General features: G+C 38.8%; 1 protein-coding gene across 3 annotated transcripts in view; it reads right to left on the bottom strand.

Annotated features, from left to right (window-relative positions):
- SH3KBP1 (SH3 domain containing kinase binding protein 1) overlaps window positions 1-12346 on the bottom strand; it is a 186165-nt gene that overhangs the window by 13726 nt on the left and 160093 nt on the right. For all 3 annotated transcript variants that reach the window (XR_004082289.1, XM_031061203.1, XM_031061204.1), the window contains exons 11-12: window positions 10884-11046; window positions 6005-6090 (exon numbers count right to left, since the gene is read on the bottom strand). Coding sequence is in view for 2 of the 3 variants with exons in the window: in XM_031061203.1 (XP_030917063.1) it covers window positions 6005-6090; window positions 10884-11046 (249 nt within the window). In the remaining variant the exon portion in view is untranslated. The remainder of the gene's footprint in view (window positions 1-6004; window positions 6091-10883; window positions 11047-12346) is intronic.

Here is a 12346-nt window from a genome sequence, read left to right as displayed (position 1 = left end):
CTCTGCTAACCACTTGCCAGTGCCCTCATAAGGATTTTATTTTTAACAATTCAGAACATGCCAAGAAAGAACTGAAAGGTCAAGAAAACTGAGGAGCTAGAAGAAATGGATATGCTGTTTTCAGGCACCTCGACTTGATACACATGGCAACCAATTTAAAATTCTAGTTTACTGCTTTTTTTCTGGACCCTTCAGGGCAAGAGCCCTACTTAAATTATATAAAGGACCACTAACATATTCCTGATTACAATATTTACAGTCCAGAACTGCGTTTATGGGTGATTTTGACTCACGGATGTAAACATTGCAACTTAAACCAGTCAGGCAATTCTGTTCCTTTGCTTTGCCTTGTTAAAATGAGCATGAACAGCAACCTAGAAAGAGGTTTAGACAGATTTTGATATTCATTATATGAGTCACATTTTGTCCTCCAACCCTTATATTTAAAAAACAGTATTTTCTGATTTTCCAACATTCATTCTGTGTTTTCAGGCACAATAATTATAATTATCTCACAGTAAAACAGCCTGTGAGTTAAAGACAAATGTGCTCCATTCTACACCCTTTCCCCAGAAACATTCTCCATCTTTTTCCCTAGTGTGGGCCAAATCTTATTAGATCACTTTTTCTTGCAGTCAGAGGCACAGCAATCACCTCTCCTGACAAATACAGCTCTAGAACAACTGCAAATACAGTTCAAGGAAGGAAACTTGATATACTGAAATTTTTTTAGTTTGTTTATTAGATAATTTCAAGAGGGTATTTTTAACTATCCCTTCAGGCAAGCTAGCACCAGTCTTGCAGGGAAGGACAGAAAAAAAAGAATGGGCAATCACATGGCTTTGGCCAGGACTCCATGATCCACCAGCAAATGCTCTGGAGATTAAAGTCTGAAGAAATGCTAAAAAAAGGACTTGCACTGACCAGCTTCCAGGGAAGCTCTTACAATATTTCATACCATCATCAGATGTTTCAGTAGGAATCAATGAAGGCATATGTGCCTTATGTTAGCACTGGTGAAGATTATTAACTGCTTTCATAAATACTAAGCAAATGTCTAAAGAGCCAGGAAAAATATTGGAAAGATGTGTCCACTTGGCTCTGTGCAAGTCAGTCTTTCTGCAAAGCACAGAAACTGCTTTTTGTGGGGATTAACTGATCATTTCCACAGTAGATACATTATTTTTAATTCTTTGTGGTTTATTCCTAAATCACTTAGCTTAAATCCATATGGATTTAAGTATCAGTTGATGCCAAAGCAATCCTGCTTTGGATAGACAAGACTTGTTTCAGGATTCCAGGATTCCAAAGCGTGTGTGTGTGTGTGTGTGTGTGTAGTTAGAAGATGTGGGATTGATCCTAACTTGCAGGAATAACTCAATACCGTTTTTTGGAAAGCATTAGTTTTTGATCCACTGTTTTGGTAGGTACACTGGCATTTGGTCAACCCACTACATCCACTAAGCTATTCTATCTGATAGATGTTTCTGTCATCACACTGGCCCTCATATACAAAATTCTTTATGAAATGAAAAAGAAACACATCACCTAAAGAAAGGACAAGTTATGCCATAAGGCATGAATTGAAGCTGTTGAAATCAATGTAGTTCTGTGTAGGAACAACAGTTTGTAGAGCAGGGTTTATTGTCAGTGTAACTTATGTTGCTTTAGAAGCATTTTAAAAGCTCAAAAAGCCACTGCCAATCCAGACCAGTTGTTGGTAGAGATGTGCCAACAGATGCAAGTAACCATTGTGATTTAACCACAGCCCTGGGTACATGACCACACACTTTCCACTGAGTGCCCCTGAACACTCTTCAAATTTTTACTGTATGTTTGCTGTGATTTTTTTCCTCTTTCAGACTAGAAAACCATTCTAGTATGTTTCTAAATGCTTTTGCACAATGAAATAGATGCATTACACTTTGTCATGACAAAATCTGTCTGCAAGAACAAGTTAATGAATCCAGAGCATTGACAAACACCACATGTAAACTGCACGTCACCTTCGTCACTAAAATTTCTTATGATACATTAAATGATAATGATTTCTCATTTCAATACTATGACGCAAGATTTTCTGCCACAGTATGTTCAATTTCAACTTTTAATAAAAAAAAAATCTGTAATATCCATGTAAACTTCCGCATTCTATGAAATGCTTCTTTTTGTATTTGCTTGTTATGCGTTGTAAACTAAACCAAAGAAAGGACAGAAAAGAAATGGAAAAAAACAAAAGTCTTACCCTCATGAAATGAAGAAGAGTTAGCCATGGCAAAGAGATGTAAATAGGAAAAGTTGAATGCAAGATGTGTGGAAAGGAAAGTAAAGACATCACTGAAAACAGGGAAAAAGAAAACAAAAGAAAAAGTGAGGAGGAATGGGGAATGGTTCCTCTTAAATAATATAATCTGAAGGCTAGTTTTCCAGTGGTTTTGTAAAGAGTATGAAAAAAGTAAATGCATGGACAACAGAAATAAGAGCTGCCATTATATCTACAAGCAGCAGTGATGTTGCTAAGCAGATTTTTTTCAAATTGTCAGTGCAGTTTGGAAAATTGTTATCAGTACTGAATTATCACCAAGAAATTTACATGTGAAGCCACAGCTCTGCTGAACATGTTAAGGAAACCAAGTCATGAGCTAATAACTTTTTTATATATGCAACTCACAGAACATTATTAACAGTATTGCACATCACCTCAGCCTTGCTCAAGCATTTGTGATTTTCCCAATTGGTAAAGTGGGCGGGAGAATGTTTTTAATGGTGTGGGGTTTTCTGGTTAGACAACACTGATCCACTGGTAGACTATTACTCAGAAAATAAACATGAAAAAGCCATTTCCAAGGGACCTAGACGAAATGCAAGTTTTGAATCTGGATTCCCAATTCAGCTCAGCATATTGCTGCTCAGTTGTTGATGGCATTACTGATTTCATTGTTGCTGATCACTTGTTTGTTTTTTGAGAGATGGCATATGGAAGAGCCCTTTATCTTCTCCTTCCCCATCAAAGAGGTTTTGGTCTCATTGTAGTAAAGAAAAGGAACCAACTTAGAAATCCTTAAAAAGGATTTCTTCAGAATAAAGAACTGCTTCACAGAATAAAGAACTGCTCTCCATTCAGCATTAGTTTGGTTTGCTTTAATAAACAAAACTGTCTCCATTGTTTTTTGTCCATCTCTCTGCTCTGCAGGGAAGGAACAAGAGCTTTAGACTGGGTATAGGGCTAAGAAAGTGACAGCCAGCTTAACATCTCTAGTGCAAAGTAGCCAGGAGGTGCTGTGGTATTCATTTTCAGTGCACAATTTACCATCAGTACTTAGCAGAAGCACGAAAGAGGGTGAGGCAACTTACAAGTGATTGTTGCTTTCCCCCCTGCTCTCCCTGAGAGCTCTGAGTGACTGGGAATGGTATTTGACTAATGGAATAATAAAGAGGAGCCCAGTTACCAGAATGGTCATGCATCCAAGCTGCTACAAAGGCCATTTAACTTCAATTTTTATCAAAGCCTACTGCTAAGTCACACCTTGTCTGTCACATGGGCTCATTCTAACTTGTTGTGTAAATTTGGATTTCTGAAAAGACATCAAATGGTAGATTTAATCAAATCCATTTTGACAGGATGGATGAGCCTCAGAGAAGCTGAGGCTGTCCTTCCTACAGAGCACATGATATAGGGGCAAAAACCAGTAAGATATATCACTGTTAATCTGGACCCACACAGCCAGATCCAGCAGTGTTTTGGAACACACTGGACAACTCCACTCACACATCCATCATCTTTTCTAATAACTCGTGTAGCCACAAGACTTTTCCAGCCCATTGTTCTCTCTGTAAATAAATTAAACAAAATCACACACTTACCGTAAATCACTACAATTACATTGCACCATAAACTGCTCTGAACTCCAAACCTCTCTTCATAGGAAAAGACATTAATACACTCTGAATTGGTTTTCCTTATTAAGCCTTGATTTATTGCTCTGGCCTCTCTTAAAATGCCTTTTATTTATTTGACAATATTTTACACAAGCTGTCAAAAGCTGCCTGAAAATTTATAACAGTTCTGATCTCTGGATCCTCTTTCAATTCAAACCCATAATTTATTTATTTTTTCTTTTAACAAGTTGTCTAACAGGCTAGAACGACATGATTTGCCCTTGTAAATGCCATTCTCGTTTGACCCTATCAAGTTATATTTATTTAAGTACTCACACTATTTTATCCTTTGAGCTCAATAGGTTCTCTGTGTAAGTGGTAACAGGAGGACGTCAGCTAAACCCTTTGCAACATGTTATGGTTTGGTTTCTTGTTGGCTCCTATTCTGCAGCTAAAAAAATCCCAAAACAACCCAAATTCCTCCCTCTGCTACCCTTCGCTCCCCCTGCATGTTCTGGAAATGAACAAGAATTTCTATAAGTCAGATTTCCTGCCTGACATGTTAAGAACAAAACAAAATAAAACCATAACCAACAAAACTTAAAAATACAAAACACTCTAAGCTTTTATCCTGATAGTGATTCCAAAGAAACTAGAACAAGAAATAAAAAAGTTTACCTCCATCACTCACAGGTAGCATATGCTACCTGCACTCATAACTTTCAAAGTAAGCAGAGGCTTATGTGCTTTGAAGCAAATTTTAAACACAGTTAAGAAACACTAAATGGTAGAATTTGTCTGCATTTCCATACCATTTCTAATAGTCTCTACAATAAAAATGTTAATGCAATTTATCAAGAGCTTCTAGCTTTCCATGTTTAAGCCAAATGAAAACCTGGGAAAAACATAATACCTGCTACTCCAGAAGAACCATAGCAACAGCAGAAGCTTTACAAAAAGCAGATCTATGTATGCTGGAAAGCTCATAGACCTATGTGAAATGCATTTAGTATTCTGATGTAATGTTGCAATTAAAATTCCTTTATAACCTGAAGGTCTGCTTCCAAATCTGACGAAAAGGCATGCTTGGCTGTTGAAAGGATGCTATTGTACAGAAATGCTTTACTAATAGAGGAGTCTGGGTAAACACCACCACACCAAAATGACATTTCATACCCCACTGAAAGGTAGCAATGCTTACACAGGCAGGATCCCTGGCTCTGCCTGAGACAAACACGGGTCTGTGCGGGCACAGCTGTGAGCGAGCGCCGAGAGCGACGGCAGCAGCTGCTGAGCTTTCTGAGCAGGGCAGGAGATGGCTCTGGGGCTCGTGCCCACTGCCCTGGGACACAGCTCACTGCAGGAGATGGCTCTGGGGCTCGTGCTCACTGCCCCAGGACACAGCGCACTGCAGGAGATGGCTCTGGGGCTCGTGCTCACTGCCCCAGGACAGAGCTCACTGCACCCTGCTCACCCAGGGCCAGCTCTGCAGCACCTACCCAGCAAACACCACCGCTCCTGCTTTGCCAGCTTGAGGAGGAAGGAGGGTGAGAGAAGACCAAAAAATAACCTGTTGTTGCTCCTTTCAGGTGACTTCCTGATTAAATGGTTCATAGGTCAGGAACACAAGTTGTTTACAACAGACATTTAGACTGCTTTTAATAGTGTATGCAGTAAAATTTAGTCAAATTGACCTGAACTGGGTTTCTGTTTCTTTGTATTGGACAGTATAAAGATTACTAACTGTATCAAACCCACAATCTTTTGCAGTATTAAAACCGTGGCAGCACTATTGCATCAGTTAAACAAGTATGCCTTGTTATTGTTGGCCTTCTCACTTGTTTCAGAGTTTCAAACAAAAAGAACAAGAGCCTTCCTATTCAAAATAGCTCATTATTCCACATTTGTTTTAATTTTTTTAAAAATAGAAAACCCCAACAAAACTATTTTAAGTAACGTAGAAATGATCCTTTAATCCTGCAATCTTTTAAAATTTCATATAAAAGCACTCACATTCATTGCCAAATCCTCAATCTGCCTCTTGAATCATACAAAAGTCATTAAAAAGCAGAAACTTGCACCATAAATTTCTTAGACAAACTGTAGAAAGCAGTTTATAACTTACCGATGTCATTGCTTCTTTCAGAGGAGTCTTTCTCTAGAGTGCCGGATACTGTACTGCCCACTAATTCCACTTTTGGACTATCACTCCTGCATTTGGATCAAGAAGAGGAGATGTTTTATTGGGAAATTTTGTGTGGGTTGCAGTAAATTGGTAGCTAACTTGCAATTAATAATGAGAGAGCAAAGTATTCTTCCTTTGCAGCACCAGTGTGACAGCAATGTCAGCGAGAGCAATCTCCAGCAAGTCGACATGCTGTCCGGATTAACCTTATCCCATTTCTCCTTAACACCTGTCAAAAAAGCCTCTTTTAGACACCCTAGTGTCCGAAATAATTCTTCAGATGTTCACAGCATCTCAACACGAAGGAAATCTAAGGGCAAGGGGACATTATTCAACATCTTCTTTGTAGTTTTTTAATTAATTGGCTTGCACAGACTACAGCACTGGACTACCTGGAATGCTGCAGAAATTGAGGGAACCTCAAGCTAGCATTGTGCCTTTCAGCAGTTCTGAGTATTCACTTATAAATGCAACTCCTCCACCGTGTTTTTGCACTTTTCTTATGAGACTAGACTATGAATACTGTTTCCACAGTCCAAAGAACAATGATCACCTAATTTGTCAGAAATGTCTTTCGAATAGTAATGCATCAGGAGCTATGATACTTTACACAGAGGAGCTATTTTAAAATCAAACAGGAGATCAAACAAAAGCAACAAAATTATCCCTGCTTTGGAGAACATTCTATCCCACAAGTACTTAAGTTTACTAAAATAATTTACCTATTGAAACAATATAAAAAACCAACAGTGGTAAGTGGATAACTCAGTATTGCACAGTCACTCAAATCTCTGATATTTACTGTGACAACAACTGTTCAGTTAATGCAATACATTGTACTTGCCATCACTATCAGGTCACTTGACAAATACAGTAGTTTTTCCACAATGACTATTCCCAGTGTAATACTATAAAAATTATGATGCATGTAAGGTACCAAACTTAGGGATAAGGACATAGATCTGCCCTGAAGCAACCCAGGCAGATGTGTACTATACATTGCAATAATTAGCTATTGACAGAAAAATACGTAATGAGCTCACAAATCTTGTTGATTTTTTCATTGGTCTCTGCTTTTGACACCATAAGCTGATGACAGATGGCCTGAACCTCAGCTCATGGCAGCAGCTTATAAGCAAAACACAAAGTGGCCGGAAACCCTATTTCAGACTTCAGGGAGGCTGTGATAAAGAGCTGAAAATTTTTATTAAAACCCAGAGGAGGTCATAGATTAAATGAATATATATCCCATTAAACCCTGTAATAGGGTGACCAGCAAACAAAAAAAATAGACAATCAGATTAATAACAAACTAGTCCTCCACAGCTCTCAATATGGCAGGCAGTCTGCACCAGGGAGGACACAGAACAAATTTAACACATGCATAGAAAAATGTATTAATTGGCAGGATGATAAATAAGGATATTTCCAAGTGATCTACGGGAACAACAAGTTTTCCTATTTTTTAGTCTTTAACTTTTTCTTATATTGCTTATATATTTGTAAGCCTATAAGAAGCAACGTAGTTTCTTGGCTGACAGAGCAACGAGCATCTGACTGCATACTCTGTTTTGCACACATACACTTCCCAGCAATCTGAGAGCACAATGTCAGTTGGAAGCACTCTGGGAAATGTGTGAGTATGGCTTTGGAGGGATTCTTAGAATGACACGATTTAGGGCTGAAAGTCACAACATTTACCATTTGCCTACAAAAGATACTAAGATATATGGCAACAGCCCCACAAAAAAAAAACCCAATCCTGTTGTCAGAAGAATCAACAGGCTCATTATGGCACTCTGCATCCACAGTGTTGTGAAAGGAGCGGAGCCCTCCCTTCTCATTCACAGTGTCCCTCTCTGCTTGTGCCCATACAGACAGGCTGTCAGCTTGACCAGACAGATGATCAGCCTGAGACAAACCCCACACTAATAGAAGTCCCACTGCAAACTGATTAATTGCCATCTGGAGCAACTCCCTGACCCATATGGCTGTGCAGCTGCACAAATGCTGGTGCTAAACATAAGGGAGGCTGTGGGAATGGGGTGCCAGCACAAGGAACCCTGTTAGCAGTGGCATGGACATGGACTGGTTTAAACTGATTGTAAAGATGCACCTTCTATAGGTGTTTATGGCTTGCCTACTCCAGAGAATTGACTTATCTATGAATTGTATGTCTATATATCGTATCTATTAATCATGGTATGTCTAAGTAAGCGGGAAGCCTTTGGAACAAACTGACAGCTATTCACTGTCCCACATGTTTTTTATCTGTCCTATTGCCCTTGAAGCCCTACTCTCCCTCCAGTGAAGGAGGATTATATTTAAATGGAAAAACAATCATCACTACAAAAAGTCAGTGAGATGCATAAGATGCAAGCCACTTAGGACAGAAGAAAACCCTCTTTGGCTTAGCAGCTGCCATGGAAATTGCACAGGACCCACTTTGTAACTACAGCAATTTTCCCCTCAGGATCATGTACTGGTTTTGGCTGGGATATAGTAAATTTTCTTTATAGCAGCTTGCATGGCTTTATGCTGAAATGTTTTGGCTTTATGCTGAAAACAGTGTGGATAACAGAAGGGTGTTTTCATTGTTACTGAGCTGTGCTTGCAGAGTCAAGGCCTTTTCTGCTTCTCCTGTCATCCCACCAGAGAGGAGGGTGGGGGGGACAAGGATTTGAGTGGGGACACAGCTGACCCCAGCTGATGTCCCACACCACAGGGTGCCATACTCAGCATGTGGAGCTGAGGGATGTTTGGAGTTACGGCATTTGTCTTCCCAAGTCACCACTGCAGATGATGAAGCCCAAATTTCTAGGAGATAGCAGAACACCTGCCTGCCCATAGGAAGTAGCAACATTCTTTGCTTTGCTTGCACACACATAATTTGCTTTTCCTGTTTTACTGTCTTTGTCTCCACCCACAAGTTTTTTACTTTTTCCTTTCTGATTCTCACCCCCATCCCACTGTGGGAGAGTGAGCGAGTGTCTGCATGGGGCTCGCTGCCCACCAGGGTTAAACCACAACAGGTCAGCAAAAGTTCTGCTGATTCAATTTTTATTCTAATTGCTTTAGGTTTTTTTGATTATGGAAATGGATACCAGTAGGTCTTAAAATAATTACTATCTTATTAAACTGAATGGATTTAAAAACAAAACACCTTTATTGAAGTAACTGCTTCCACTTGAAGTTTCATATTTCTTAATTATCCAAGTAATTAAAAGTATTTTCCATTTTTTCTGTGCTAGACATAGCAAAGTTTGGACCATTAAGAACATAAAAAGGTTGCTGTTTAGGTGTGCCTTTTGCCTTTGATAACATGAAAATTGAAATATCTTTAAAAATATGTGGTTACCTCATACAATTTTGTAATTAGAAAAAAAAAAGGAAACCACAAGAGCAGCAAAATAACCTTCCAAAATTCTAAAAATTGCTAAAAATTTATAGCATGTTTAAAATATTTCAAGCAAAGGATAGAACAAAAGAATAGTTACTCCATTGCATGCCTCACCAGTGAACTGAACACTAGGGTATGTATTGGTCTTTCCAAGACATCACATAGCTAAATCAGAAGACTGTAGAAAATATTTGTATTTCCAAGTATGCCCAGGTGATCAGCAGGTATGGACTGTATTTTGGAGCAACTGGGCAAGCATGTTCAAAACCAACTCCAAAAGAAGCTATGGCAGGAGCACCTGGATAGAAGAGTAAGTTCTCAGGGATGTACAACCAAAGCATTTCAGTAAGATGAAACTGGGAGCCCAAGGCAGTTGCCTTTTTTTCTTTTCATTTGCCCCAGATTCTCATTAAGAGCAATTTTTTATTTAACCATATGTGGAGGTATGAAGGGAATCAATGTCTAGCATTTCACTCTGACCTATACTCTATTCTCGTATTTAATTCACCATTACTATTATTACTTGAACTCCAGTAGTTCAATAGAGGTAATTTTCCTAACAGTACAATAGTAAAAATATTTTCATGCCTATATTCTAGTTTTTCTGCAAGATGCACAGCTTGCCCATTTTAGGCAACTGTTTTATTCTGGTTTTCATCTAACTCTATTCACTATGCATAAAGGAAATCTACAGTGCACAACCCAATTGCTGATGACTAAAAGGTAGCCACCTAGACTTGCTTAGGACTACAGTGAGGCCTTTAGTTTCTGCAACCTTTCCTCTAGCAGAGAATAAATGGACTTGTGTTGGCAAGTCCAATTTCTTGGTGCTCCACAAAGACTGTAACCATCTCTGATAAAATGCATTCTGTAACTGCAGAGTGACAACCAACATTAGAGAATAAGTACTTGACAGCACTATTCTGCAGTGGCACCAGCTAAAAGAGCATTGAAGATGTGTATTTTGCTCAAGTTTGATCTAAAATGATCAAAGAAAGCAGACTGAAACCAGGCTGACAGTATTTGAAATGTGCATTGCCTAATGCTATTCCTCAGCACAATCCTGGCTTTTGCACTGACTTAGTGCCCAAGCTAAGCTGCAATAATTTGAGGTAAACTAAGAAAGTCAAGATCAGAGTAACATTCTGATGCAGGTATTTCCCACACATTCTGCACTGTTGCAGCAACAGTAGAATTTCATCAGTAGAAATGAACTAGTCATGAACAGTGTAAGACTGCTGTTATTGAGAAGACAGTTATGATTCAGCCAGATGACTATAAGGATTTTCTTTTTTCTTGTTGTTCTTTAAATACAGCTTACTGTGAAATAAATTGGGACATAAAATGCAAGACGTAAATTCTTTAAATGAGTGTTTTTTCCACTAATCCCAAAAGCATTGGACAGATGAAAAGCAATACCTTGCATGAGTCACAGGCACAACTGGTCTTTCTGGTCGTCTCGGGGGCAAGGTGCCAGGTCGGCTCACAGCGTTGGCTTTGGGGGGCCGAGGTTTCTTCGGAGGTATAGCAGGAACTGAAGGCTTCTGCAAGTCTAACTGTTTTTGCTCTCTCTCTGATCTTTCTTTAAATCAATCATTTCCAGAAAAAAGAACAGGGATATTATTAAGTGGAATTCATTTGCACTCACAAGTCTACATCCAAAGAAGAAATCTTCAACTGTAGATAGACTGTATACAAAGAAAAAACTTTCCATTTCTGTTCTAAATCATTCTTTATTGATATATTTGCCACAAATCAGTTGCTCAACCTGCCTGGCTGTTCTGCCTGGAAACTCCTCAGCCAAAACATGTGTGCAGCATCTTGATGGGAATACTATTTTTTTTTTTAGTAACTTACTGGTTGCTGACTGTAAAGTACAAGAATGGCAAGAAATTACATACCATATGATACAACTTCCCAGAAGCACAAGTCATATTAAATTTTAATATGAAACAATAGTAATTTAGAAGTTCACAAAAATAATTATGCTGGATATTCTTAACATCTCTTGGACAAACAGAGAAATACGATTTTGGGAGGGGAAAAAGCATTTTTCAAGTGAACTACAGTTAAGTCAAAATAAAATACAAGCAGAAAATGTAACAATGTCTAGCAGGATGTAAACCCCTCAGAAAAATCAGACCTATTATTTAGGTTTTAAGCACAGACTTATATGCTGAAGTTTTCAGTTTGCCGATGAAAACCTAGATCATTTGCAGAATGGATTAGGCACAGTTAGGGAGTGCCACCTTGCTAATACCCAATGCCAAATATGCAGCGCCTGAGCATGTATAAAGTAGAATACACATTAATAACTCTTCTAAATAATGTGCTCTAAATTCCTAATACAAAACAAACATGTAAGCATGTTTGCCACAGCCGAGAAGAGCTGATTTTTCCTAAAGAAAGGACAGAACTCTCCAAGGAACTAAAGTTCTACTCTTTATATACTACTATTTCAATACCCCACTTCCCTTGACAATGCTGCCTATGATATGCTGTGAATGTTACACCTCTGTATACATCTAAGAGGTACTGGGAGTGTTACAGGATATTGCTTAATGGGTTCTTTAAGAGAAGCCATTAATGAGAGGATCATGGAATAAATGCCCTGAAACACAAGTCACATTAGGTTTGGAATAGTCCAGCTAGCAACTATTGTTCATGGGCAGTATGCTTTGAGCAGATGCAGTCATTGGGTCCTCACTAACACTGAAGCTTTTCCAGCACACTGCGTAATTTTTACACACTTAATCCTATGACAATTTCTACTGCGTCAGTGTCCAAGAATCTGAATTGTATGAGGGACAGGCTGGGCAGTGTGCCAACACACAGCTCAAAGGATGTTCCTGTGCCACGCCTGCTGTCACACCACATGAGAC

Source organism: Geospiza fortis, unplaced genomic scaffold (assembly GCF_000277835.1).
Source record: "Geospiza fortis unplaced genomic scaffold, GeoFor_1.0 scaffold285, whole genome shotgun sequence".
In the NCBI taxonomy this organism is placed as follows: Eukaryota; Metazoa; Chordata; class Aves; order Passeriformes; family Thraupidae; genus Geospiza; species Geospiza fortis.
Note: the sequence above shows the minus strand (reverse complement) of the source record. Positions and strands in the feature narration are given on the sequence as shown.